The 25,549-nt window shown below is 38.2% G+C and overlaps 1 protein-coding gene across 1 annotated transcript in view; it reads right to left on the bottom strand.

Moving 5' to 3' along the window:
- The window catches only part of lgr4 (leucine-rich repeat containing G protein-coupled receptor 4), a 41,556-nt gene extending 30,455 nt beyond the window's left edge, over positions 1–11,101 (bottom strand). Inside the window, exon 1 of the mRNA XM_042493721.1 lies at positions 10,314–11,101. Within this exon, the coding sequence (XP_042349655.1) occupies positions 10,314–10,495 (182 nt within the window). The 5' untranslated portion in view covers positions 10,496–11,101. The remainder of the gene's footprint in view (positions 1–10,313) is intronic.
- Positions 11,102–25,549: the final 14,448 nt, after the last annotated feature.

Raw genomic sequence — 25,549 nt, 5'->3', positions numbered from 1 at the left:
ACAGTGCAGTGTTTTTGACTGGCTACGCAAAGTTAAGGACCATCAGTAAAAGGGGACAAAAGGCTGTCTCTGGTCTCCTGAATAGACCTACACAGTGAGACCAAACTCTGGATCTCTAATCTTGATTAGGAATCCACTAACCTGCTTCAAAGAAAACCACCCCCTCGACACAAGATGTAAAGAAACTGCACTTATCAAGACTAAAAAAAACATCCGGGATTCACAAATGAAGTGCCCCCTGCCCCCCTATCCCCCCTCTTTCACTCTCCAACTGGCCATCTTGAATTTCACTGCCAGATCTCTCTAGGACCTTGTGTGTGGGCCCCTGAATCCTACAAGGATCATATTGCCCTTCCTCTGCAGTCCCAACTACACACACGAAAACACACACACACACACACGCACAGCGGCCTTAAAAGGCGGGCCCTGACAGAACCCTCATCATCCCTGCGACCTGCGTCCCATCTCCACTTACCTGGTTATCCAATTACCATACAGACTGCGCAGCTACGACAACACTTCCATCAACATCCACCCACTCATTATCGTTCTTTCCAACCCAGACAACATCTCTGGTGGTGTTCTGCAACCACTACTGCAGATCTGCCACCACTGGCGGTCAGATGGATACATCCCTAACCACATTTTAAACCGTTTGACTAAATCTTCTGCAGACTGTTGACTGGTCTGAACCACATGCAGGGCTGGGGAGTATGGGAGGCCTGCATGACTCTGTCACACTTCCTCCCTCCCTCTGTGTCTGGCTGCTTAACTCATCAAGGTCCTGGCCTGTCCCTGCTAAGATAGATTGGAGGGGACACTAAAAATGCAGCTGTGATAAATGGTGACAAGCCTGAACGCTTCTACAAACAGGTATCAGTAAATTTATATCCCATGTGCCACTTGGATTCATTTTAGCAGAGATGAAGCAGAGAGAGGTAGCAGACATGCTCTGGGAGAAGGAAAATATGGCTACAAAGGTGAAGCATGAAAATATTCGAAAAGTCAAAATACAAATCCTTTTCAAAATACACTTCTATGTTACGCTACACCTAAACTGATACATTTTGATTGTAAAACATTTTGTCTCTCAAGTAGGGTTGCAACGGAAAGAGATTTTCACAGTACGACAACCATCTAAGAAAATACTGTAATTTCACAGTATTACACAGCATTACATTCTCGGTCAAAATGACCCTTAAAGAAATTAAAAAAGAAGGGTTCGTTTTGTTTGAACAATTTCGTTTTTATCACTATGATTAAGACAATTTTTTAAATGTAAGTATGTGTAAAAAGTGTCCTTTTTGAAAATAAAGGTAAGACTCAATTCTAGGACTGGGTGCTGTCAAGAACCTCACAATTCAATTCAACTTTGATTCTTTGGGTCACGATTCAATTTCGATTCAATTCGATATTGATCCAGTTACTTTGATATCGATTCAGTTATGTGTGTTGATGTCAGAAATACCCAGATAATTCATTCGAATACCTTCTGATATGTGTTCAATAAAGCGTGCATTATCTAAATTGATTTGGAACAAACTGACACCAAAACTTTTTTTTACCATTACATTATTCTTTATTAAATACAAATTAAAACTAAAATAAATTTAAAGTACAGAAAAGTGCACATTTTTGCCTGAGCTGAACTTAACAAAAGTAATAAACATTTATGCAGGATTTGTCAACCTGGATTTCAGTGCGATCCTCAGCTTTAGCGTTAGCAGCAGGTTGCAAAACATCTGCGTGGTGTCGGCTCGAATGGTTACGTAGGCTCGTCGTATTGTTGCTCACGAGGCTCACACACCACATAACTGATATCGACTTTGTGTATCCACATGTCGGCTTTTAATGTTGTCGGTGCTGATTTTAACACGCTGCTACCTCGCACCACCGTCGATACATTTTGATATTAAACCTTTTTTTCTAACAACTATCAGAAAAAAAATCTGTCAGTACTAAAAAGCCTGACAACACATATTTCATGAGCATACATGTACTCTGAGCACGTGCATGGCGAGCAAGCACATTGTCTACTCTGCAGCTGGTTGGTTAGCTGGTTGGTTAATTACAGCAAATACTACTGAGTTGGCAAAAAGTAAGACCACAATTTCATTTGCTTTGATCAAGGACAAGGTTGAACTGTTACTGAAAGTTACACATGGTGGGGGAAAAAAGGTTTTGTAGTTCTAACACAAATACAGCAACATATTTAAGCAGTACTGGACAGAAGCATTATACATTGCTGGAGGAAGCCATGGAAATGGGAAAGGAGTACCCACACAAGAAGGATCACATTAAAAAATCAAAATCAACAGATAAACAGATCTTGGCTTGACATATAGAGGGTGATAAGACCCAACAGGGAGGCAACTTGGGTTTCTGCTTTTTCAGAAATCTGTTTCTGCCAAACCAGACTAAAATGCAACCCTGAAAGTTTCAAACCTTAACAGCGTCAGCATATTAGGTCTTACTTTTAGAGGATCCAAAATGTGGGCTGGGCAGAAATGTAGCAATTGTTAAGCATTTTAAAATTAAAACATGAAGCCATATATACAGATGTGTTTGTGATTGTATAGAAGCCCATGTGTAGTGATGCAAGAGTGACAAACTGATTGAGACTGTCCCTGACCTTCCTGTCTTTACTTTCAGAGTTAACCAACTGGCATGTAAGTGTCTGGTTAAACATATGGGTGATTGTGTGGACAAAGCCTTACTAAGTTCACACAGAAATAGTGCACATCAAATTTTTAAGAACACATACAGGAATTAAGATAATGTATAGCTGAAATGTTGCTTTTGAATGCACAATTAAAAAGGTGGAGACAAATGACAGGGACCAGTGTATCCATCATGTTTCCTGGGGCCAATGACACTTATGCACTTATGATTTTTAAACAGTTTGTAGTGATCATATATTGAAATATGCATTTTAATTAGACTTTCAAATTACAGCAAAGGTGCTAAGCATGAATAAGATGAACACTACACACACACTAGGGGTATTTTTATTTTCGCGCATATAGAGGTTTTAGTCATGAGTCAACACGTAATGCCTCTGAACTGTCATGTTTCCGCTCTGACGCTACCCATTTAAGTTAACATCTGTACATCTGTTACAATTACGGACAAGAAACAAATTCTTGCTAATTCTAGTCCTGAGATGTAGTAATTTAAATTATTTCTTAAACTTGTTTGTTCAAGGAAAGCCTTTTATTAATTTTCACACTGTTAATTTTAAACATGTCTTATTTTTTTAATCTATCGCCTCCTGGGTTGGTGTTAAAGATACTGCACTTGGTTGGTTTTATTCTTACCTTATAGCAAGAACCTACTCAGTGACTATAGGTAATCAGTCCTACTCTTCTACTCTCATTACCTGCGGTGTGCCTCAAGGTTCAATTTTAGTTCCAATTTTTTTTGATCCAGCCTGCAAATCACACCCTCCTCCTCCTGTGCCAAAGCCAAGAAAGATTTGAATTTTATTTTATTTTCCATTTACATGCTACTACTCTGCAAAATATGGCACAAAATCATCTGCAACTCAATAACTGAAAATCAGAAGTCTTTTGTTCTGTGAATGCCCTTGGTCCCCTTTCTGCAGATTTCAAGCCCACTGCCAGAGACCTTTGTAAAATACTTGATTCAGATTTGACCTTTTAACCTCATATCAAAAAAAGTTGTTCAGTCCTGCTTCCTCCAGTTAAGATCTATCTCCAGAATTAAATCAATGCTCTCACAGTCAGACCTAGAAAAAGTTATTTATACATTCATCTTTTCCAGACTAGATATCTGTAACTCCCTCCTCTCCGGTATTAATCAAAAATCACTCTCCCGCCTCCAATTAGTTCAGAATGACGCAGCTAGGCTTCTCATAGGTTTTAACGGACAACATCACATCACCCCAATGTGATGTCGTCCCCTTCCCTCCATTGGCTCCCTGTCCATTTTAGATTTAATCTGAAGATTTTACTGATTGTTTTGAAAGCTTGTCTGGATCTGGCCCCAAGTTACATTATCTGAAATGTTGACCCCTTATGAGCCAGTTCACAGCCTTAGATCCTTGGGGTGGAGCCCTCATGATCGTTCCAAAGTCTAGGCTTAAAATTGAACAGTCTAAAAAGAATCTAGCACAAGTTACATTCCCATACATTTTAATAGTACTAGCAATAAAAATTAAATCAAAGTAGGATTGACATATCTTGAAATGTAAATTGCAGGTTATCCTCCTTTGCATTTTCTTTTTTTTTTTTAGTTTTAATTCTTTTTCTTAAATGAGTGAAAGCTGATTTCCAGACATGGAGAAGCTTTCCCCTGTCTGCCTTCAGTTCAACTATTTAAACATTTTTGGAAAGCAAACTGCATTGCAAAGATCAAGACCTTACCAAACTCCCTTTAATTAAATGTAGGGCTGGGCAATATAGCTTTAAAATAATCACAATATTTTAAAGCTATATCACAATAAGCACTACATATCTTGATATTTTTAAATGTCCTTTAAACTAATATTAACTACTAAAATACAAAATTGTTGAATGAACTGCAGTTACAATTAAGTTAAAGTAGGTGCTGTCAGATGATAACGTTGAATACACTGCTGTTATAATAACAATATAAAAATACAATAAATCAAAGCGGGACCCATGGTGCTTTTATTTTGAAGGACCTGGCTCGTCTCAAGCCAAAAGTGTCAATGTTTTTGCTGTGGACTTGAAGCTTCCAGTCAACAGTTCGATGCTAGCGTTAGCAGACAGTTACCATGGCGCCTTTAACTGTGAGGATTCATTCAGTGTGAGCAGACAACAAACAAACAGCTCTCCAGTTCATATATTACTGATATAATATAATAATAACTAACTAACTAATGCTGCAGCACACACCCAGACCATTCAGTGTCAGACTGAGAATACAGGATCAATGCAAAGGCATTACTCGACACATTTTTTCAAGATCTAATCAGCATTATCAAATATAGTGTGCGTGATGCATAGAGCATTAATATAATATGTAATATAAACACATATAAAAGCTAACTTATCTTTATTGCGCCGCATTAATATCAGAAACAAAAGGGTTCGGCACATTCATTTTGTGGATGAATGCAACTCATTTTTCTGCTCTAGTCCAAAGCCACACTTTACATAAGTTCTTCATAGTCCACCTGATGTCAGCTGCCAAGAATTACTGTGGCTCTCCCTGTTGTCCTCTATAGCGCTCTGCTAAAGGCAGCATGAATTCTGCTCTGCACTTCAGTCAGTCTGGACTTGATGTCATTGTTGTATGTTTTGAGCGGTACAAGAGACACTTTAAAAACCGATTTGAGTAGCCAGAGCGTCTGAACTGAGACCGTGATCCGATTGGAATAACATTTCAAACCAATCAATCTGGATTCAATCTAGATATGCAAAAAAAAAAAAAAAAAAAAGATATGGCCTGGCAGTCTGAACAAGGCCATACACATCCAAAATTTGGCTTGCTTTGCTTAATAGTTAACATTAAATATACTTATGATACAACCCATTTAAGTCACAAACCTAAAACTTCTACCAAACTCAGCTTGGGGGAACACTGAATTTTTAAATACTGGGCACACGATTCAAAAAATCAGCAACCATTAGCAGTAAGAAACTGAGTCACGAGCAGAGAGGGAAAGGTGTATAAGTGGAGGACGGAGTTAATATTCTCCCATCCACAAGTCATCCTGTTTAGAAGTGGGAACCACTGACTGGCTCCTTTCACCTCTGCTGACCAAGAACAAAAGTATCATTCAGTTAAAAATGGATTGAGGGCACCAATGGTGAAGCCTGCAAGCTCCACCAGCAGAGTGCAAGACCCCTGACACCACCCCTCCTTCTTCCCCCAAGTCTCAACCTTGTTCATGCTATGAAAGGACCTAAGTCAACCGCGATATAAGCTGTAATAACTCCCTCTAGCTCCCTTAAAATGCACAAGAGTTTATGCAGACACTGTACCAAAAACCTGTGCAGAGACTCAGTGGCAGGTAAACGACATACCTTCAAAAGGAGTGTTTTCTTTGTTACTGGCTAAGGGGCCTCCTCTTTTCTCTCATCTGCTTTTCTGTGACAGGGATGTTTCCATTACAGATGCCAAAACTCAAGCCCCTGTGGGCTCTAGGTAAGAGTCCACTCCAACATCATCATATGATTTATTGCAAAACGCATGGTCTTCTACTGCCGTAAGTTTTTTTCAAAAGCAAAGACACAAATCAACAGCAGAGAGGCAACAATAGAATAGAAATATTAAATACTTGTCCTTGTCAAGAGAACTTCTTGACCTTTGGGCATTGCTATGCTTACAAAACACTATCTTGAACCTGCTTATGCTATTATGTGCATATACTGTATATGTGCATGTTTGTATCTTTAAATTCAAAAATGTAAGCACTGACTAGACTATTTTTTGTTCAGTGTCTAAGCCACCAAACCGATTCAAAATGCATGATGGGTGCAAACAAACTTCAGTTTAAACACTGCAATGACAAAGCACTCATATGTGAGATTTTTTCCCCTTTACACATCAGCAGACCATTGTGCCTGCATTAGCCTTGAGAGAAGGAGCCCTTGCAGCTGCAATATGTCTCACTAATCCATCATGATCCCTAACCCCAGTGCTCCACATACAAAAGACGGAGGGAGTGGGAGAGGACAACTTAAGTTCAAGAGACCAGGAGAACAAATGAGAATAGGACAGAGCGAGGGACAAACAACCTTTCACATACTTTTAAGAGGCTGAAGCGAATATGTGAGGCAGTTTAGTGTTTAAAACCTGTCACAGAGCAATTCGATATGTGCGTAGCAGAGGCAAGAAGATAGCACAATCTTGAAAACAACATATTGTTCCCCATTTTGGCATAAAATAGGCCGGTAGAGTGGCAGTTTGAGCTATGATATCATTTTGTGAAAACATTGCTCCATGTTGTGATCGAGATGTCAGGCTGCCCATAATAAGGAAAAAGTATGCTGAGAGTTTCAGCTGTAAGCAGTAGGCCCACTGTGACATGTCTTGACAGCCTGGCATATGAATCCACTTCCTCTGTTTACTTTACCCAACACTTTCTTAACAATGGTGATTTCTCGTGGCACAGTGCTGGTTCTGGTGTAGTGAGGCTTTGGCCACCATTCTTAAAAGATGGAAAAACAGCACAGAGGTTTCCATAAACAAGAGCAAACCTTCAGGCAAGGTGACAATAAAAAAAGGTTATTTACTTAACCAAATAACACATTTTAAATTGACAAGTGCCTGTGTAAACTTAAAGTCGTAACTTCTATTTTTTGAGAGAGTGCAGTAATTACAAAAAGCCACAATAAATTGCTGTTTTGAATGCTGTTGCTGAGGTGGTTTATGATTAACCCGGAGGTTGTGAAACAAGCTGAGGAGTTTCTTCATGGGGCAATCATCAACTGTACCTGCACCACCCCATAAAGAGCAACCTACCCGGTGCATATTTGCACCACTTATTTTCAATAAAAGTGAGTGCCCTTACATGAAGCAGTAGTAAAACTCTTAGTCAGACTTGTGGTGAGAATGTGATAATGGCAGTAGCTTGACTTCTAATTATTATGTACTAAACATACTGCTGCCTACAATCCGCGCAGCATTACTCAACCAAATCTAGCCCTATTTGTGCACTCAGCACTCGGTACATTACTTGGTGGTTTGGTAACATAGGATTTTCTAACCAAACCATAAGGGTAAAAAAATTCAAATGTTATGTGTATAACCTTTATTCAGCAGTAGGCTGCATCTAAAAAACATGTTTCTGCGTAAAAAACAAAAGCCTTCTGTTTGCCGGTAAAAGAAATCACAAAAAAAAGAGCTTTGAGGACACAACCTGCTGCTGAACAACAAGTTAAGAAATGCTTTTAGAGAGATTACGGAGAGCTGAAGTTACAAACAGAGATAACCCCAACTGTGTTGATCATAAAGCAGGGCTGCACAATGTACAAAACAAAACAGTATTACAAATAATGTTGCAATTGTGATATAAGTCAGGATTATATTTTCACTAAAACTTTGTATAAAAACAATTATGTGATTATTGTTGTTCTTTGTACCAAACAAGTGCATTCACTTGCATCTGAAATATGATTTCTGTAGCACCACAATGCTGCATTTATAATGGCATCTTTTGACAAACTTGATCTTTATTGAAAGAAATTGCTGCTCCAGTGATATGGATATTGCAGCCCTATCATTGACTGGGAATATCATCAACATGTCTACAGCTGAAGCGATTTGTCAATCAATAGAAAATGTATCTGATTATTCATTTAATCAAAAATGTTCAATATTGACCTGGTTCAAAGGAGATGCTTTGCTAACTTGGTATAACTGTAAATTGAAAATCCTTTTAATTTTGGACTGTTGCTTAGAGAAAACAAGCAACTTGTAGAAATCAGTTTGGCTCTAGAAACTTGTGATGGGCATTTTTCACAATTTTGACATTTTGTACACTATTTTCTCCAAACTAAATAGCAATTACATTATCAACTGGTCTGCCAATTACTCTCTAAATTGATTGTTCAGTCTAAAAACCTTCAAAAAGTAAAGAAATAACCACTGTAATTTCCCAGTCCAATATGACAGATTCAAATGTCTTATTTATCTGAGCAACAGAACCAAAACTCAAATGTACTCAGTTAGCTATAATATATGAAAATGAAAAGAATCAAATGTTACATTTGTAACACCGTAACCATAACTTGTCATGCATTTTTTCTGGATAAATGACTTAAAATTATTAACCGAATATCAAAACAGTTGCCCTTTAGTTCCAGATTGCTGCAACTCTAAAATGATTAACTAAATAACTAAAATCGCATACAACAATTAGTTGCTTTTAGGTTTCTGCAATATATCAATATTAAATAGATATTGATGAGACTAGATATTGTCCTAGATTTTGGATATTGTAATTAGAGCTACAGCGAATACTCAATTACTCGTATGAGATGAATTGCCAACTAATTTGTTAACTAATTCATCAGTTTGAGTACTTTAACAAAAAAGTAAATAGAAATCTGATTAAAGTTTGTTATTGTTAATGTTTTATGGTCTCTTTACTTCTCTGTGACAGTGAACTGAATATTTTTGGGTTGTGGGCAAAACAAGACATTTAAGGATGTTATGTTAGGCTTTGGGAGAGAACAGGGTTGAAAATTAATTTTTTTTTGTCCACCTGGCACCATAGCTTATAGATTACAATATATGCCCACCTCTCAATGGTTCTCCATTGTTTTGTTTGTTTGTTTATTGTGGTTAGTGAGTAAAGCAAATCTAGCAGCCACTTGAATATTTTAACAGCATTCTGCTGGTGCTAATCTCCAACCCTGTTGGCTTTTCCTGATTTTGGCTGCATTGCAGTAAAGTCATGTCATTTCTGAACAGTTTAAGCTGTTCTTTTGTTACCTTTACCCACCTATTCATTATATCCACATTATCTATGATTATTTGTCATCTCATTGTGAAAATATTTTGTGAATGCATCAGCAGTCAACCCTGCTGTCGCAATATTGATATGAAAGTATTTGGTGAAAAATATTGTGATTTTTTTATTTTCTCAAAATCACCTGCAGCCCTGCACTACACATGTCTATCAAAACATGATATGGTGATGTGATGTGTGATTTTCACAGTATAATAACAGTCTCAGAAAATATTGTAGTTTCACTGCATTACAGGATTATTGCTATTGTTATCAGTTACAACCATCCCTGAAGACATTAATATAGAAACGTTTTTTTGTTGAACAAATGCTTCATTACCACTTTTAGGACTTATTTTATATTTTTATTTTATATTAATGCAACTATATCTAAAAAGTCTCCCTTTCGAAAATAACCACAGATTCGCTGCCTAGTTGTTGTTTTTTTTAACACTGTGGATTATAAAATGTACACGGTATGAGGACTGCTGATTTTTATACCACTGTATACAGTGACATGAGTATAACGCTGCAACCCTACAACATGAGTAGAAAACCAATTTAATATTATTTGGGGGCAAGATTTACTTTTTTTCTTGTTGTAATATAAAGTTGATGACAAGTTGTGAAGCTTTGACTGAACTACATAAAGACTTCGAGTTATGGCATGTTAAGTAATGACTAGTAACTCAGCATCTTCATAGGACATTTTTCTCCGGTGGGCCATGTGTGGAAAGTTTACCCCATGATGTTGAATGCACCTCTTGAAATGTAAACACAACATCCCAGGCCTTTACTGTGAGGCACTCAGGAGTGCACAGACATGTTTTGAGGTTGTATTTCATAGTGGATGTTGGTTAGTACTTACAGGTAGTAGGTGAAAGCACTGAGCCCGGTTGGGACGGTGGTCAGCCCTCTCCCGGAGCAGTCTGCACCCCCATCTTCATCGCAGCTGCATGAGGGCGAACAAACGGCCGTCGACTGCCCTTGACCGGTAGCACCAGGACGAAGGAAACACCACAAACATATCCAAAACAAATCCACACGCATTTTCTCCCCGTAGCTTCAGGTGCAAGCGTTGAAAAAGATGGCCTTTCTTTGTGGTTTAATCTATTCCGGACGTCGACTTCTCATGTGGTTTCGTCGGTTGAGGCATGAAGAGATGAAGCCTGACCGACGCTTTTCAAAACAAAATATACCGTCCGACCACTTCATACATTCACGAGCCCGACTAAAACACAACCGTAACGGTTTAGCTAACGTTAACAACCAAACATCGCCCTCGAAGACGAGTGTTTTACCTTGCTGTGAAACATTTCTCAACCCCCCTGTGTGTCGTATTAGTTCATGAAAATAAAGTAGCAGGGCTGGCGACAGGAGCGGTACTGTACCTTGCGTTTTTTGCGTTTTCGTTGTCCCATTAAATAACCACCGAAAATACGAGCGGTGCCTGCTAATGCGTCGCTAACAGGCTGATCCGGCGGCGGTGAAATGTTCAGTTACCGGACAATCATGGTTTGTTTCCTAACAGGAGATCACCGACAGTTTTCAGCCATTCCTCACGTTCCCCTCCTCTTCTGCTCCTGACATCAACAGCATGCTTGTAGCTCGGCAGGCACCCTACCGGACAACCTGCGGCACTGGGCCCGGCCTGTGCAACACTGAGACCTGCACCACAACGTCAGAGGCTGCCTAACCGCTGCACACTCAGCAGCGAGGCAGCGGCAAAGTCAGGTAAAAACTCAGTGAGGAGGTGCAGTGTTGTTAAAACGGCGTGTTTACTATGTTTCAAAAGCAACGGAGAACGAGGAATTCACATTATTTACCTAATTAAAAGTAGTGTGTAAAGCAGTGGTACTCAACATACGGCCCTCGGGCCAAATCTGGCCCCCGATAGTATGCCAGCTGCCCCCCAACCATTCTTTTGAATTCATAATAAATATAAAGTGATTCACATTGGGAATTGTTTTTGTAGCCTACTTTTAGTATGCATAAGGTTCCAGAGTACATAAAACAACATCAAAACAGACAGAGAAAATTATCAGTGAAAGATCCCCAGCACCAACTAAGCCCCTGATGTCCTAAAATCCTACAAATATTCCAAAATCCAAGAAATGTCCTGAAATCCCAGAAACGTCCTTAAATCCTATGTTCAGAAATCCTATAAACGTCCTTAAATGTCCTTACATCCAGGAAATATTCTTAAGACCTATATGTCCTAAAATCCGAGAAACGTCCTAAACTTTGAGAAATGTCCTAGATGTTCGAGTAAGTTACATTACTTTGATGAAGCAATTAAAATAGTTATGTAACGTTTTTGACAAGGTATCTGTAGCCTATTAAATTTCAAAAGAGATCTTCTCAACACTGTTTATTTCATAACCAGAAACTTTAAAAACAGGAATTATTGTTGGATTTTCACATTTTGACGGTCCATAAACACATCGTACACGATGTAGGCTTAAAAATCACTTAATGCTATGTCTTACTTAAAATTTTGCCAAAAAAAAAAAAACATTGCATTAACCAGATCCTTTGAAACACATTAAATTCTGCACTCCTGCATGCATGACAATAGTGAAAAAGTCATTTTTTTCAAATCCAGGATTTAGTTTTGAACTTTTAACTTTCAAAAATGAATAATTCAATAACGTCCATGCCAAGTTTCTGATAAATAAAGTACTGTCCCTTTGCATCCAAAATATATACTTAAGGTAACAAAAGTAGAGGGAATTTTTCTGCACAATGATCCGTCTCAGAATAATATGTGAAGCTACTTTGAAAGCATGCAGACTACCAATGACTTTGCAGTAGAAGGAGTTGAACTACAGCAAAGTTTTCTCAAGGAGCTAAATTGGTTAAGTCAAGCTACTTTAAAAAGTCAAACTACTACGTAAAAAAACAATCAAATTGACAATGCACATGTGATACAAACAATAATATTTTAACCTGAATTGTAGGGGAGTAGAAGTATAAAGTAGCAATAAATAAAAACGAAAATACTTGAGTATAGCACAAATTTAATTAAGTAAAGTACTTAAGTAAATATATTTGGCTACTTTCCATCCATGTTTATTAAGAGCATTCAGCGACCTGACTAGTTTGGGTTTGGGGGGGGCAGGGTGATTTGCCTTTGGATAGCAAATTTCATGATGGAATACCAGTAGTTTTCCTCACTTATCTGATGAGATAGATAATTGACTGGGTGGATACTTGAAGAGGGAAATCCACAATGTCCACAGTTCAGTGAAGATCACATTAAGTATGAATGGATGATCTAGGTATCCGTGCATGCCGTCGCACTGGGGATGTAATACTAGTTGAAGAATTCAGTAAAACAGTAGCTAAACTTCCTGCCTCAAAGGAAATGTTTATTGTTGTTTTTAGGATTACTTATTACTTCCTTGTCTGTTTAACCAACAATACAAAGAAAAGCACAATAATGACGACCTGAATTAATCGTCAACCACCATCAAAGAATTTTCAGCGAGCAGGTCTGAGCTGTTCCCAGATGTGTTTTGTGTGTGTGTGTCTTATTCAAATAGGGGTCACCATAAAGCTTGGTGTACTAAACTAAACAGCTGCATTTGACCTATTTATTATTGGTGAGCCAGGTTATCTGAAGAATTGGTTACAGTGCAGACAGACATGTTAAAGGGACAGTTCACCCCAAAATCATAAGTACAGCTTGTCTGTGGTCTGTGGATTATCTTGAGTATCAAGGTCATGATTTCTCAAAAGAGACATTGCTGTTGAGTTTTCTAAATGTATTTTTTGATGTTTGACCACCACAAGCCGATAGCTATATAGTTCCATTATATTCAAGAGAAGGCACACATCTCTACGGCCAATAACACTCTGCATTTCACACTTAAACAATCTAGATGGATAAATAGCAATACAAGTAAGAGGAAAAATGTGCATTTTTATTTGGGGGTGAACTGTCCCTTAACCTGTTTGTAATGACAAAACAAGCATGGATCACGTATCATTTACATGTCGACTCTTGTGACATAGGATTTATGAATATACAGGTATACAGCATTTGAAAAAAAAGTCACAATAAACCATTTCACTTACATATAGGTACACAGATCTGTGGAAATATACATCCCTACAACTGCTCTTCCCAACATATAAAGTGACATCATTGAAAATTTTAACATTAAATTAGCATGAGATGGCAAAACCTTAAATGAATGTGACTCTCTTTGACATCCGTGACCGTCTTGCAAATGATTTGTAGAACCTGACATATGACATATGAAGAATTTCAGTGATGCAGTGCAGGTTTGGCAGGTCTGACACGATTTCTGACAAATAGCTCAATGACTTGATGTTGTTGTGAAAGCCGCTCTATGATTTATTACCAAAATGAGAACCATAGAGGATGCAAACTGAGTGTTTTAGGAATGATATTTTTATGTGTATCTCACATTCACAGCTATGTTGTGGGGGCAAAATTAAGCTGTAAAAGGCAAAACATTAATACTATACACATCTTCAAAATGATAGTCAAGCATAAGGCATGGTGTTGAACTTGCTTTGGTCTTTGTGGTGCCTCAGTGCTCTTCTCTCATGGCCCTTTGCATAAATATTTTGTGTCAGAGTTTTGAAGTGATTTAGTACATACCGAAACTTTAAATGTCACACACATTACATTAGCTGCATACTTGTAGATTATATATAAAAAGGTTGTGATCAAGGTTAAGTGTTGATTGCAAGAGTAAAATGAGACAAGGAACCACACTGCCACACCGCCTCGACCTCAACATTCACCGTGAACCATGAACATCACAATAATTCCTCCTCTTGTACCTAATTTCTATCAGGGATCTTGCCTCTGTCTACACATCTTCCTTCCCACAGATATTTCCACCATGAATAAACAGCTCTTCTTAACACACCACTACCAAATTCACTCTTACAACACCTGACACCTAAAGCATCTCCACCCTTCACATTATGGGATAATCAATGGTGCATGGGGGAAAGGGCAGTCAACCAGACAGGGCACAAGGTCCACAGGGTGTGGTGATGATGTTTGGTATTCTTGTGGCCAGAGGCAAACTGTACAGCGCACCTGCAGCATAGATGCAAACTGGGATTGGGTTACAAGCAATGCATCATCAGTGGAGTGGCTTACGGTATGGCATCAATCATGTCCAGTCAAATCAGCCCATGTAGCATACACACCTCTCTGAAATGGAAGGAAGTTGCTTAAAGTAGCTTCTCGCAAAAATGTCTTTCCCATCAAGTGTAGAGTTAGATTCACATTTCTGAAAACATTAGCAGTTAATTAGGCCTAAATGACATCGACACAAAGGTGAATAATGCACTTACACTCCTATGTGTAAATAACATTACTTACAGCAACATTCACGTCACATTTACTGCACACAGCTCCTCAGAAGTACCATCTTTGCACACTTTTGTGCTGTAATCCAGGTGACTCTTGAATGTTTCGCCGACTAGCTAACAACATATAATATGTCGACAAGACATGTTTAGAACAATATGAATGGATGTTTTTCACTGTTAATTAAATGTCATGGTCTATTCCTTTAAAAGTCCTTAAATGTGACATTCAGAGCATTAATATAGCAGTAAACCATAATTTCTGGACTAAGTCAGTAGTTGTGGAGCAGAGATTGAAGTCACACTACCTGTGTGTGTATTGTAATCCAAGCTTGTCTGTGGCTTTTTGTGGGTGGAAGTTCATGTTTTTTTCCCACTGGCTAGCTCATCGCCACAGCCCAGCACTGCGCTCATACAGTGGCTACGTCGGCGTCATAGAAGCGTAGCACCCACCATCAGCTTCCTCCCAGGTTAACACCATAGAGTTTAATAATACCTTGACAGCGTTCCAAAGTTGCCACCTTTTCATTCCAATGGATTTGCACGCTGGCACATCGGGTACACCAAAAGGGTTGACTTTCGTGGTATGCAGCCTGTTGAATATGTGCCATAGTGTTCATCCCACTGGCCCAGTCTGTGAGTTTCTGTTTAGCTCATAGACTTATGATGTGATGGCATCACAGATTTTCTAATCCCTTTGTTTGGCTCCAGAAAAGTTTTATAAATATAAAACCTTCATGGTTAAAAAAATGCAGAATAGAGACATTTATAAATGACCTTGTTTAAAGTTCAAGGTGTCAACAGTTTTGCAGTTGTCTCTTTTACAATGGTGGCCTATGGAGAAAATGCTTCTTGGGCTGCAGGGGATTTTTTTACTGCAAAACCATAAGTGGCCACATTTTTAAACAGTTAGCAAAATTAGCTGCTAGCAGCCAGCTCAGCTTCCTACATGTTGAGAACCGCGTGCAGACAACTCGCAGGCTCTAAATGTTGCATAGAGCCCCTTTAAGATAAACAAGGCTGAGACATCCTGGACCTCTGTACTGAACCCACAAAGTAATATGTAGAAACATATAAAAGAAGCATATTTTCCAGAGAGTATCTTTAAGATGTTTCAAGACATAAGCAGTGAGAGGTGATAATAGCAAGTAATCTTAAAGCAGCAGTTATATCTGTTTGTTTAAGGAATACTAAACTGAGCAAGTTATTTCCTTTTAGCATGGAATAAAGTACAAAATCTTGCAAAAGACATTTAGCTGAAAACTCAGCAATTATTTTGTAATTGTAGAGTGAGTCATCATTGTTGTGATCTAGTTGAGTGAGAAATTAGGCAAAAGGTCAAAACACGATAAATTATCCAACAGACAGAAGTTGTAGACAAACAGCAGGTAGTACTGCCTGGAGTGCTACATTGTGCCAAATGCTAAATAGATAAAATGAGACCATATCAAACGGGCACTTTCCATTTCTCAAAAACTGAGGGGCTGTGTTTCTTTAAATAATTTCAATGAATGTCAACACCTTTCCCTTGTGCTTATTCATTAATTGATGCAGTTTTTGAGAAAGAGAAGAACTTGTTATAAGATGAAAGTGAAGTACAGGCATGAAATACAAATAAAATAGAAAGAATATATATTTGAGATTACCTCTCAACTTATTTTGGTCAACAGTGACAGAATTGCCTTACTACAGTATTTTCTTAAATTGTTCCACTTGGTCTGTTTTCAAGAAATATTATTTCAACAAAGCTACATGTTGTTTATAAAATAAAAATACCTAAACATAAAATGAGATACATATGTTAAAGGTTTATGTGTATGAGGAAGTAAATGAAAACATCTAATTTTAAAAGTTTCCAGTTTACCACCAAGCACTAATCAAGCTCCACTATAACTAAATATACACAATATTTTAGCAAAAGCACACAGATATGAATCTGGAAGTGTATATTAATTTTTATAATAGTTTCTTTCCTAACAGAGATGTGGGTGTAACTGACGTCTTATGAAGAGAAACACTACCCCACAGTGGTTAGATTTTCTCAGTGCTCTCAACTATTTTCCATTCACACTCAACGGTTTGAATGAATTTTGCTCCCCAGGAGTATAACACTTAACTGAAGCACAAACTGTGAGTGTGTTGCATTCAGTGAGAGAAAAACTGAATGTATTCCACATGACAGAAGATTAAGGCATGGAGGTGTCGGGTAGTTTAAATGTGACATGAGAGTTATTATTATTATATACACTGTGTGTATAATATCAAATAATAATAATAATAATAATAATAACAAATATCATTCCTGTTATCAGAAAGGCTCGTGTCTGCCCTTATAAAAAAAAAGAGAAATCAGAAAAACACAAGAGGGAAATGAGTGAATTATCTGAACACTGCGTGTCCAGAATACATTGAAATATTAAATAGAATACGTCATTACCGGCAGCGTTTCAATCTGACGCTGTCCTGCTGCGTTTCATGTGCTTATAACAACACCGTGACCCGTTCTGTCTGGCCGTGACCTCAGCTGACACCGTTCAGCAGTGAATCATGCCCATGTGAATGGTGCTGCCATTTGGCGTTGCTCGTTTGCACCAAAAGCACTGAAAAAGTGGCTGAAAAAGAGGTGTACGAATGGAAGTATCCAAATTGAGACACAGCAGGGTTGGTCTAGGTACAGGCGATAAACCCTTTTGGTTTAGACGATAACATCGTCCATTCTCTTTTGCCACCTTCAGGCTCAACATTTCACCTTTTGCCCCACTGGTGATAAATTCCAATTGCAAAGCTATGTCTCCGTTATCCAGCCATCCAACAATAATGCAAATGGCAACACTTTTAGGCAACTGAAAGCATGCACATCATACATGCAACACACCTAATATTCCCTTTATTTGTTTTATTAAGACTAACAGAGTTCTGTCATACTCTCATTTCCTGTTCATGCCGAATACAACCTTGGCTTTCACACTATCCTCCTCTATTGAGGTCGAGTTGGACTTCCTTGTTCCGTTATCAAACAAGATACGCAGCTCCACTGTGTGCTGTGAAAAATGTCAGTGATTGTCACTTTTTGTGTCTCTCTGTCAGGCTGTTCCTTTTAGCGCTGATGCTCAATAAGAAAGGCGAGCCCTGAGGGTCAATTTGATAGCAAGCAAGGGGTAGTGTGACCGTAACGCCAGATGACGCTATTCGTCTGTCCTCAGAGGGGTGTCAGTGGTCACAATGATCACCTTCTTCTACAACGACTTCAGATGTCTGATGTTCGTCATTTCCAGACTATAATAAAGCCTCTTTTGTCTGATGACCATTGCTGACACAAATAAGAACGATCTCAGGCAAAAAACATCACAGAGACAGAGCGGGCTGTGAAGTGAACCAATGAAAATAAAGTCTTCATTGACGTTTCAAGGTAATGAAGCACTTGTCATTTTGTTCAGACGGCATTATATAAATAACCTTGGGACATCGCTGTGTTTTTGAGCCTGTGAAAAGGGGCTTTGAGGATGTACATAGTTGAGGCCATTCGAAGTTTCAATGTGCTGTTGTTGCTCATGCATGTCATTTACACCAATTTTATATCGCCAAAACAAGAGCTACTACATTTACTATGAACCCACGGACATGGAACTGAAACTGGATCGGTTTGTACTGACTCAGATAGACGAGGCTTACGGATGTGGTGACCTAGAATTGTTAACTATTAAGGCCTACAGCTAACGTTCTCATATTAAAGGTTACTGATGGATATAATTCCTCAGCAGCAATGGAGGACATTGCTCTAAAAAAGCATCTAACTCTTCAGGCCTAAAGCTACCACTCTCATTAAAAGTTACTCATGGATATAATGCTTTACCAGCAAAAGAGGGCAAATTGTTCCAGGTTTTTTAATCAGAGTGGTTGTTATAAGTTAATGAGGCCACTCCCACATATTCGTGCATATGTTTCAGTTGTCATTTTTTTGCTGAAAGGCTTTCAGTGGAGGAACACTGTGGCGCAGATTTTCTGTAAATTAAGACATTTTATCCCCAAATTACCCTTCAAGATCTGGCAGAGAGCATGTCCAGTAATTGCATTCTTGCATGATCGGCCTATGTGGTCCTGTCATTCATCCTGTCTGTCTGTATAAATGCTCATTGTGATACTGTCCCCTCAAGCTATATTCTAGTATCCGAGCATGCTAACATCAGCACAGTGCTCACTGTTGTTTCTCACCAGTTGGTGACATATGTCTGATATAAAGTATCCTCTCAGATGAACAAGATGTGCCTTCATCGGACTGACTTCTATCAATGCTCAGAACTGATGTTACACTGAGATGATGGAGTTTGGTGTCCGTATCATGACCCTAAATGTATTCTGGTTTTCCGAATTTTCTTTGTATGAAAAAGATAGGAATTCCTTTAATAATTTGGACAAATCCTGTTACTCCAAAATTTTATTGACAACACCCATGCAAACATATTGGAAGAAACCATAAAAAAAACTTAACCATACACCACTTAGTCTGTTATGACATTTTATCCATATTAGGGCAAACAAGTAATTTCATACATTAATTGTTTTGTCTATATACATTCTGCTCAGCCATTTGGTAGAGCATGTTTTTATTCATTATATCTTAAAATGTGTTGACATTAACCAGAGTGAGCTATCTCTATCATTCTGTTTAGGTATGTTATGATAATACATATATAGAGAGATCTTCTGAGATGTTTTCAAGTTTAATATCTAGAATAAATGGCTATAACATATTACGAGCATTACAATTATAATTTTGATTTCTTCTTTCTTTATGTTTTACAAAAACTAAGAAGTTACATCTCATCCATTTGGTAGAGGCACTCACATCTATTTTTATTATTATTGCCCTAATCAAATAAAAATGCAAAGAAAAACAAAAAAAAACTAGCAAATGTGTACACGTTAGCAGTCTAAATAATGTCATTTTTGGTATTCTCTTCAAAAAGGACTTCAAAAAGACTTTGTCTTTTTAACTCTACATTCCACCTTGCTGTTGTTTGAGATGTGTTTTAGTTTTTACAGTAAAGTATCTGTAAATAAATCAGCCTTGGCACGTTCCCTGGCAATAAAACATTTACAAGCGGTTATCAGTACAAAGTATTCATAGTGTACAACAAGGCACCCCCACCCCCCCTCCCCAGTTGATGATAAATTAAATGTGGGCTTTTTTAGCCACAACGAGCAGCCCAGTGTGAAACTCTGCCCAAACAGTCCCAAAACATAACAATTGAAAACCACAGAGGCAAGAGAAACACAGAAACACATATTAGCCCATGCGTGTCCTGTAGCTCCAGGCTGTCTTTTGAAAGCCTGCTGTCAGATTAATTTTCAACCTCTCAATCTGAAAGTCCTGCTGATGGCGAGGTTTGGCTTATCTTGCCTGTTCATTGTGGGACTACATTTGCAATTGATGGAGTACCAGAAAACCATGCTGCTTTCCTTTTGTGTGCCCACAAAGTCTACTGGGTGTAGACAATGAATAGAAACAGTGGTGTAATTTGAACAGTGCAGTGCGTAGGGGGTGGGGAATGAAAATCAGTTAAAAGGTTGCAAGTTGGTTACATGTTTGGGCTGAAATTATTGACAAAGCAAATGTCATCTTATCCTGTTGTTTACTATTGATGGATGAAATTAATTGAAGCAAAAGCTGTCTATTAAACTAGACAAATATGATTTTCCTTTTTTGTTTTGTTTTGTAAAAGACCAAAGCCATTTCTGTAACAAAATTCCTGCTGTAAAGTTGTGAATTTTAACATGGGTGTTTATGAGGATGATCATTTTTGGAGTTAAGTGGCCATTTGAGAAACAGCAATTTGTAGCACTTCCACAATGGCTTCATTTTAAACCTGGTGGTTGTAGCTTGATCAATATCTTTTTGATATACTGTCTATCAGCTATGAGCAGTTAAATCATGTCATTTCATTTTTTCAGATGGAGTGATATTTCATAATTTTTAACGGCCCAATAAAGTAAAAATGTGCAGTGTTTTACAAGAAAAACAGCTAAGATTAGAGAAAAATATCTAAATCCAAAAATAATTAAATCCTGATCAATCTGATCAAAGGCATATTGGAAGTGTAACATAAAAAGACTAAGAGTCTTGCTATGCTTGCAGCTCTTTGAGGTTCACTCACACTCAACACACTTGAGCTCTTAGCTAAATGCAAATGTCAACATGCTACTTTGCTGGTCCTAAGCATAGGCCCATAGTCTAATATTTATATATATATTATAGTATTATATTATATTATAATATGTCCACTATACGCGGCCAAATTGTCGTACTTTGTGTCTACCCCGCCTCGTTGTTCAGTCATACCACAATGCCCTGCTCCCTTCTCTACCAGCTCCACACAAGGATGTTTTATTAACAAAAAAGGAACAGTACAAAAACGTTTTCTGCCATATTTTACAAATTAAACTGGAAATGGCTGACTCACATAAATAATATTATCATACCCTGGCATTCGCTGAAAAATGTGCCCTTATACATAGATAAATAATCAACTACAGTGCATTTATATGAGTTTCACTTTAGCATTTCTTGGATTTACACAGAGATGTTCAGAAAGTCAGCAGAGCTTCAGCTTGTCTGGCTTTGCCTGCATGAGCACCATTTCTATTTTTGAGACTGTCACTCCCTCTTGTCAACACATCAGTTTGGTCTGCATTGAAGGTATCCCAGCATGCTTTGTGCAGCGAATCAGACGCTTCCAATAAACAATGAATGCGAGCAAATCTCTGCTTGCGTATACTGGGTATGCAATGTTAGTTTAGCATGTTAGCATGCTAACATTTGCTAATTAGCATGTAAATACAATGTAGGCTACAGCTGAGGCCTATGGAAATCTGTAGTTATACATCAACTAAAGCATCAAATTGAGGTTTTAACCTGATGATGGTGCAAGGTCAGAGTTCACCTTAGTGGTAAAATCTGGTGCAGTGTGTTATGACCAGTGTTCGGCAAGTTACTGATAATTAGTTAATAATTACAATTACTGGTTACTTCTGTCAAAAAGTAATTCAATTACTCTCAATTCAATTACTGCATAGTAAAAGTAATTAATTATTTACTAGAAAAAGTAAAGTTTTGTTATTTCCATTGATGCTTCAAAGATATGTACACACATTATTTTAGTGTTGTTTTGGCACAGCTGGGACAAGACTGTCAAATTCTATATACACTGGCCCCATTATCACTATGCTGAAAGTAAGTAGTGGAGCAACAAAACAAAACTTTTCATAGGAATATTTATTGTAACCTTAGCACGTCATCAAACGGAGCACTAGTACACTGTTCTGACAGTGTGACATATTACACAGCCTGACAGATTCTCAGACACTTAACAGTAATTTATTACTAAACAGTGAGGTTTATTCTTTGTTACATTAACAGAAATTGAAATCAATTGAACTCCATTCACATCATCTTCAATAATGGAGGACAGTATAAAAGTACAATTCCTCTCATGACAATAATGCAGTTTCAAAATAAAATGCCTTGTGTCAGCAACTGATGGGATTCTGTCCACAGAGATGTTGTCAGAGGGCTTATATTTTGAAAGGGAAACAGAGAAATTGGAGAAAAACAGACATCTTTGTATTTTCTCATCTCTGTGACAGATTTTAAACTGCAGTAAAAGGTGGTCTAGAGTCCATGTGATGATTTAAAAAAAACACCATTTTCACTGTTTGTTTCTGCTGACAATGCACACGTAAAAAATCTGCGAGCCACCGTTTCTGCAGATGTGTTGCAGCTGACCCGCTCCTGACCACCGCTGCACAGACGAGCAGTTTGAACGCTCTAACTTGATAACATTGGCGCAATATTAAAAAACAACACATTTTTCGCTGCTCACACACTGCTGACGCATGAGCCTTTTCACAGAGTAACAAGTAACAAACCTATTTGTATTTAAGTAGGCCTAATTGTTACACCGTTACTGAATATCAGAAAGTAATAAAGTTCATTACTCGTTCCTGCTATAAGTAGCGGCGTTACTTGTAACACGTTACTCCCAACACTGGTTATGACACATCATAGCAGTAAAATTCCTACCTGTCAGAACCTCACCTGACCTCCTGTGAGTGCATTTAATGCACTCAGTGTACCAAATCCTCATGTCACTCTGTAATGACCCTGACATGCATTGCATAAGACAACTCCTTCTTGTTTCTCAAATCACCCTATTTCCTTTTTTGTCCTTGCAGAGTTAACCCACTCCCTAGTGAGAGAAAACAAACGATTTTCTATTAGTTCTCAAGATTCAAACGGTGAGTGTGACTCACCGTTGGCTATACAACACAAACCTTCATAGTTCTCTAAGCCCTCCTCTCCTCTCTCCTTCTGTCACTCCTCTCATTCTGTCTTTCTCTCTCCATTTTCTTCACCATCGTGAAAACTCTCAAGGGTAGACTGAATGTCCTCTTCATTTGGCTGCTATTTTGGTCTCCATGTCAACAAGATATGAGTCACCACACCCTCAAAAACGTGGACACAATCACTAAAACATGTTACTATTAATAAAGCAATCAACCAATTCATGCACTGCTCGCACATTACTGTGCGTCAGTCATGCTCACTTTGAACAGCTGGCCTAATGATGTGAAGATGTATAAAAGTACACGAAGATTTGAACAAAGCATCGCACTGTAAGCATTTTCTTGTAAAGGAGCTGTTTAAAGATTCTGACTCCTCTGAGCCTATTTATACGCTGCTGTTAAAGCACTTTCAGCAAACAAAATATAGGATCACAGACTCCCTGTGTGTGTGTGTGTGTGTGTGTGTGTGTGTGTGTGTGTGTGTGTGTGTGTGTGTGTGTGTGTGTGTGTGTGTGTGAGCTAGAGAAGGAGAGAGAGAGAATTCCTGGCAGCATAAATGTATAGATTACGCATATATTACGTCGACAGTATTAGCCTGGAAAAGATTCAAGTTTTCCAAGCTGCTTTCTTTCTATCTATCTAAAAATTATGCTGAATTTCTACTGACAAGCAAGAGGCAACACAGTCCAGCCAAACTCAATTTACTTTAATTAAGAGCATTAAAATTTGTTTGAAGTGGCTAATTTGATATTATTCATCTGCTAATAAGCAGACCGTTAGTGTATAATGATATTTCTGTGGACTGAAATTGAGCTCCGAATCTCAGTTCATGTGCAAATTGTTCTAACTATGCACAATGTGTCAGCTTGGCTCGGCCACATAATGCAATTTCACCTTTATGATAAACACATTATGTTAATGATGGCAGTGTGGCTCAGCAGTTATCCCTGTCGCCTTGCAGAGAGAAGGTTCTTCTTTCTGTGTGGATTTATCAGGTGTGGGTTTCTTCCAGCTGACTAAAGACACTGAGATTAGGTGAATTGGAAATCATCCATTGTTGTTTTTATGTGCCTTGATCATTGACTGTATATTAGCATGGACACTGCATCTCCAAGTCAACTCTACAAAAATGAAGCCAAAATAACCCAGATACAGCCACTGCCACCTTACAGTGGGGACGTCATTTGGAGTGGTATTAAGTTCCTGCCCGTACACCCATCCGACCTATCGCGAGCAGCGCCATTAACTGCAAGCGCAACAACTGGCAAACACAGCTGTCAATCATGATGTCAGACCCCCTTTTTATTGCATCAAATTACTAATTAAAACAAAACTTGTCAGGAAGATGAACACGGTGTATTGTAATTTTTTAGTTTGGCCCATCTCACGTTCACTGGGTCTGCTCCATTTCAGTGCACCAGTGCACCACTCAACACACAACGGGCTGGGAAAGCTGTTTAAATGGAGTGTAACCTGTCAGCCAGCGGCAGCAACCACGTAACTGTCAGTTGACAAAGCATACAACGATGTCAGTCTACAGGGCAAACGCCATGGTAGCTTTCCTAATTGACAAATAACAGCATCCTGCAACTGTTCAACCTGCATGAACAGTACTGTGTATAAAATCATTTCCTGTAAGCCTGAACAACATTTATTTTTTTTTAATCTTTGTGGTCATGGTGATGTATATGCCGCTCTCTCTGAAATTTAGTGGTGGATTCAGCATATCTGCTGACTGCGGTTACTGTTAAATAGTGTGAAGACTTCGCCTACTCTGCACACCAAAAGGCATACACCGGTGGCATGGTAATGGTGCAGACCCTCTAATATGGAGGGCTGGTGTTTATAACTTACACTGCAGTGTTGTGGAGTAACTAGTTACAGTGATTAAATTACAAAATAAATGTAATTGTAATCACTTACAGTTACTGAGAAAAAAATATGTAATTAAATTATAGTTAGTAATAAAAATGTTGATTAAAAAGGGGGTTTAAAACATTTGTTAGTAATAAAAAAGTAATCAAATGTAATAAGTTACATAACTGATGAAGCAATTACATAGTAATGTAAACTTATTACATATTTAACTGGGTAACTAGTAAAGCTATGTCATCCATCTTTGTGATACAAATTTTGGATAACTGTAGAAAATAAGATATGTAACAAACAAACATTTATTACACTTACACGTTTTGTTCAGCAAGATAATCGTCACAGATGCACACCACTTTTATGATTTTCGAAGCTTAAATGTAATTGCCGGAGGTAAAAAGCTAATGTTAGGCTATAAGCAAACTACACTACGGCCATATGATTTAATGTCATCACCACAACTTTAGGCCATGTTCGGCGCAGTTTGGTGTAATGAACATTTTGTGGTTTCATCTAGCCACTTGTTAGCAA

This window comes from Plectropomus leopardus, chromosome 1 (genome assembly GCF_008729295.1).
Source record: "Plectropomus leopardus isolate mb chromosome 1, YSFRI_Pleo_2.0, whole genome shotgun sequence".
Classification (NCBI taxonomy): domain Eukaryota; kingdom Metazoa; phylum Chordata; class Actinopteri; order Perciformes; family Serranidae; genus Plectropomus; species Plectropomus leopardus.
The sequence above is the reverse complement of the archived record's forward strand: the minus strand, read 5'-3'. Positions and strand labels throughout refer to the sequence as shown.